This window comes from Olea europaea, chromosome 18 (assembly GCF_002742605.1).
Source record: "Olea europaea var. sylvestris chromosome 18, O_europaea_v1, whole genome shotgun sequence".
Classification (NCBI taxonomy): domain Eukaryota; kingdom Viridiplantae; phylum Streptophyta; class Magnoliopsida; order Lamiales; family Oleaceae; genus Olea; species Olea europaea.
In genome coordinates this window covers 13,367,994-13,372,445 of record NC_036254.1, presented here as the reverse complement: position 1 = coordinate 13,372,445, position 4,452 = coordinate 13,367,994, and the positions used below count along the sequence as shown (strand labels likewise).

At 29.7% G+C, this 4,452-nt stretch overlaps 1 protein-coding gene across 1 annotated transcript; it reads right to left on the bottom strand.

Moving 5' to 3' along the window:
• Nucleotides 1-444: 444 nt before the first annotated feature.
• On the bottom strand, nucleotides 445-1,559 carry LOC111366485. The gene is made up of 2 exons (XM_022987233.1): nucleotides 1,480-1,559; nucleotides 445-797 (listed from the first exon to the last, which is right to left on the bottom strand). The coding sequence occupies exons 1-2, from the start codon at nucleotides 1,550-1,552 to the stop codon at nucleotides 544-546; spliced, it is 327 nt and encodes a 108-aa protein (XP_022843001.1). The 5' UTR covers nucleotides 1,553-1,559; the 3' UTR covers nucleotides 445-543.
• Nucleotides 1,560-4,452: the final 2,893 nt, after the last annotated feature.

Genomic DNA, 4,452 nt, shown 5'->3' with positions numbered 1-4,452 from the left:
ATAAAATCATGTGGCTGACACATATAAAACCAGGTGGTTGACACAAAACTTCCATTTCGGCAGGAATTAAAATCTAGATTTTAATTTAAGTCAAAATTAATGAATAATTTTAATCACATAATTTATGAGATCCATAACTTTTCAACCGTATGTTGGAAATATCGGAAATTGGAGCGAACCGATTTTCCTAGTTTCATTTCTATATATGTAGAAAAAATGATTTGTTTTGCTGGTTTTCATGTCAAAGACCAAGCTTATTATATCATTGCTCTATTGAGTGTCAAATGTAAAGTGTGAAATTTTTGTACATGTGTGATAAAATTTATACGTTTTTATAAGTTGATCAATTTTTTATCCACTTGTTTCGTAAAATATACTTTATCTACATATTCTGTAGAATTCAAAGCTTATTTAAGTCTAAAATAAAAATATTGTCTCTTCACCATATAATTTGCAGATAAACTCCTTAAATATTTTTGATCGAAAACCAAATTATTCAGTGTATATATGTGTTACATATACACTTGTTCAAATATAAAATGATCATGGTAAAATTTTTCGATGTTTCCCTAGTGGAGAATAAGGCACGCAATGTGCCTGACACAAATCTTGATGATGAAAGCATACTTCAAAATAAGGGCCAGGTCTAAGACAACACCAGCATCTTCCAGAAGTACACTTATCATTCTTGCAAAAATCAAGATGTATTTTTTCCTCCTTTAAATCACTTTGACTTGCATTCGAAGGCGTTATAATCTCTGTGTCTCCCTGCTCAATTGCGTTCTTGTTTATGTGACCTATTTAAATCAAAATTAAGAAATTAAAACAAAATATACAGACAAGAAATTAATAGTGAACATTTGAACCATTATTGCTACATATTTGATAGGCCAAACTCAATAGCAATAAACAAAATTTTAAGCAGAAAAGATATTAAAATCTTATTTCTTATTACTTAGAGAATTATAAGTATATACTCTCCGGTCTCGAGTATTATATCAATATATTAAAACTTTTACAATCTTCATGCTATCATTTTCACATCTTCCTCTTAAATCTCACTCTCATTCTTGTTCCCTATCTAAATTATAAGTTAATACAGGCAAGATAGTAATAAATAACATTTCAACCATTATAAATACATGTTTGATAGGTCGGAAGTAAACAGAAATGTTAAGTAAAAAAAAAAAAAAATTAAAATCTTGCTTTTTGTATTTTCAAACTGACGTATGGCATTTTTGACTAAACAAGTGCTTAATGCTTTGCTGAAGACTTTGGCTAAAAGGAAATGCTTGAAAGTCAAGTTTGAAGGCAAATATAACTCTTTTCCATGAGTAAAAATTTCGAATCACCATTCTAAAAAGTTCATCTAGATTTTGCTTAGACGTTACCTAGATTTGATCTTGTCGCCTTATCACACTTTTTGTCTTTTAAAATATTGATAAGAATAGAAAAAATAAAGGTCTATAATGAACTTACATTGATGAGGCGTGAAGAGGACAAAAAGGATTGTAGAGAAGAGAATTATACGAGCAAAGTTATACGAAGCCATGGATTTATTGGAGAAGAAACTGAAATGTATTTCAAGCAAATGGGTTTCTTGAATTTATATATCCATAGCCCTTCAATATATGCTGATAATCTCATTCAGTCAACATAAAATTTATACCTTCGTTTTGCAAAATCACCTACACCAATTTTGTTTCCAAAATTATTAATGACTTAAGAATAAGAGAATTATACTTTTGTAGGGTATGGCGTTGTCATCCATTAAGATTTTAATGAATTTTTAATGTCGTAAATTTGAATAGATTTTCTTGTAATTCATAGTAATCTAACTAAGAGGGTATCCTCATTTAGGATTTTAATAGATTTTAAAAGATTATAAATTTTAATGAATTTCGTGCATTTGAATAGATTACAAAAGGGTGTGTTCTACATATTTTTATGGGGGTGTTCTCAATTTAGATTTTAATGAATTTTAAATTATTATAAATTTCAATGAATTTTGTGAATTGGAATAGATTTTTACAAATTCCATGAGAAACTCATCAAATATGGTAAAATTTCAAAAGATTTGTTTATATGTATTTTTAATCTTGAAATCAATCCAAATCTTTTAAAATCATTCTAATAATTAAATCTTTAGGAATTCACTAATTATTGATGATACATAAATTTTAAAGAATTTCACTAAAATCTCAATTGAAGACACCTAAATTTAGAATAATGTTTAAAATTCTTCACAATCTCAAAATTTAGGTATCTTCAATTGAAATTTTAGTGAAATCCTTTAAAATTTAGGTATCCTCAATAATTAGTCGATTTATAAAGATTTCATTAATAGAAGGATTTTAAAAGATTTGGATAGATTTCAAGTTAAATTCTAATGAATTTTGTGGATTTAAATAGATTCTTACAAATTCCATAAGAATCTCATCAAATATAGTGAAATTTCAAAAAATTTGCTTGTATGTATTCTTAAGCTTGAAATATATCCAAATCTATCCAAATCTTTCTATTAATGCAGTCTTTATAAAATCCATTAATTATTAAGGGTGCCTAAATTTTAAAGAATTTCACTAAAATCTCAATTGGGAACATCTAAATTTTAATGAATTTCATTAAAATCCAATAAAATCAAAATTGAAGAAAACTAAATTTAGAATGACTTCTAAAATTTATCACACTATTAATTTATTATACCAAGAAATCAAAAAATATACAAAGTATCCAAATCATTCGCTGTAAACTGTTACAAAACAAACTGAACATTTGACACCAAGATTTCATCGACCATTTGGGCTCAAAAATCATTGTACCTTCTATACAAACCTAAAGCACCAAAATACCAAAACCCACACAAGAAACCGAACGAGGCTCCCTCGACGGACCAAAGAAAAAAAAACCCTAAAACAGATATCAACCATTTTTCCTCACTCAAGAATCGCTTATTCACACAGTATACAAACCCCAAATCACAGAAGTTTCAAGAGAAACACAAAGAAGATGAAGGAGAAAGGAAGACAGAAAATCTCAAATTCTAGAAAGTTCAAGAGACAAAAGAAAAATGAGTGAAGTCCACTAGGGCAACCATCAAACGCCATTATACATAAGAGGCTCATCATGGTTGATATTAATTAGAAGATCCAATAGTCCGTAGTATCACACGTGGCCAAATGATGGGCTTGGGTTTTGGGCCTCTTCATTCGAGTTATCGAGCAATGGAAGTGTAGTATCAAGAATGGTTCTAGCCCAGTTTTCATCATAGCCCATTATTTGAGTTGTAATTTCAAAATTAGCATCGCAAACTAAACAATCTCCACATTGATGCCAATGACTCGAACAGGACTCAAAATACAGAAAAACAACTTCTGCACATCCTTTATATAGGTCCCACAACTCAAAGCACCAAGACGGAGAAACCAGTACCTACTTTTCCCATATAATTATCCAGTATCAATTTTCAGAATTTCCAAACAAGATTTAAACTTGTTAAGAGAGAGTTCCCTGCTTCCCGTATCAGCTGGATTAAATTCAATAGGTATTTTTTCAAGTACAACAGAATCCTTATGAATTATATCATGGACAAAATGCATTCTAATATTTATATGCTTAGTCCTTTCATGAAAAATAAGATTTTTATATAAATGAGTAGCACTCTAACTATCTGAGTAAACTACTACTGTGTGAGAAAGGACATTTAATTCACATGATAAACCTTTATGCCATAATGCTTCTTTTACGGCTTCAGTGGCTACCACATATTTTGCTTCAATGGTTGATAATGCAGTAATAGACTGTAATTGTGATTTCCAATTCACACAAATGCCATACAAGGTAAACATGTAAGATGTAGTTGATTTTTTATTGTCGTGTCCCCCGCATAATCAAAATAACAAATCCCTTTAAAATAATACCTTCTTTACAAGGATTAAAACATAAATCCAAGTTAGAGGACCCGTTTAGATATCTAAGTAACCATTTTAAGGCAATCCAGTGTTCAGGCCAAGATTTTCCATAAATCTACTTAAGGTGCTGATGGCATGAGCAACATTAGGACTGGTACACACCATAGTGTACATAATAGACCCCACATCATTAGCATAAGAAACCTTTTGCCTATATTTCACATCAGATTCATCAACAGAATACTGATCTTTACTCAATTTAAAATGGCTTCCAAGTGGTAAAGTAACAAACTTTGATTCATGTATAGCAAATTTTGATAATACTTTTTCCACATATGCCGATTGTGATAGAAAAAGAACATGTTTAGATCTATTTTTCTTAATATCCATGCCTAAAATTCTTATAGCATGTCCCAAGCCTTTCATTTCAAATTCAGAGCATAAAAACCTTTAATATCATTAATATCACTTAGATGTTGCCCTATTAGTAACATATCATCCACATACAGAAGCAGGTAAACAATCACAGACCATTTTTATC

Excerpts from the sequence above, each read along its gene's own strand:
- LOC111366485 (XM_022987233.1), bottom strand. The coding sequence starts at position 1,552 with ATGGCTTCGTATAACTTTGCTCGTATAATTCTCTTCTCTACAATCCTT. Across the intron at positions 798-1,479 it reads CCTCTTCACGCCTCATCAAT|GTCACATAAACAAGAACGCA; the intron begins GTAAGTTCATTA and ends TGATTTAAATAG.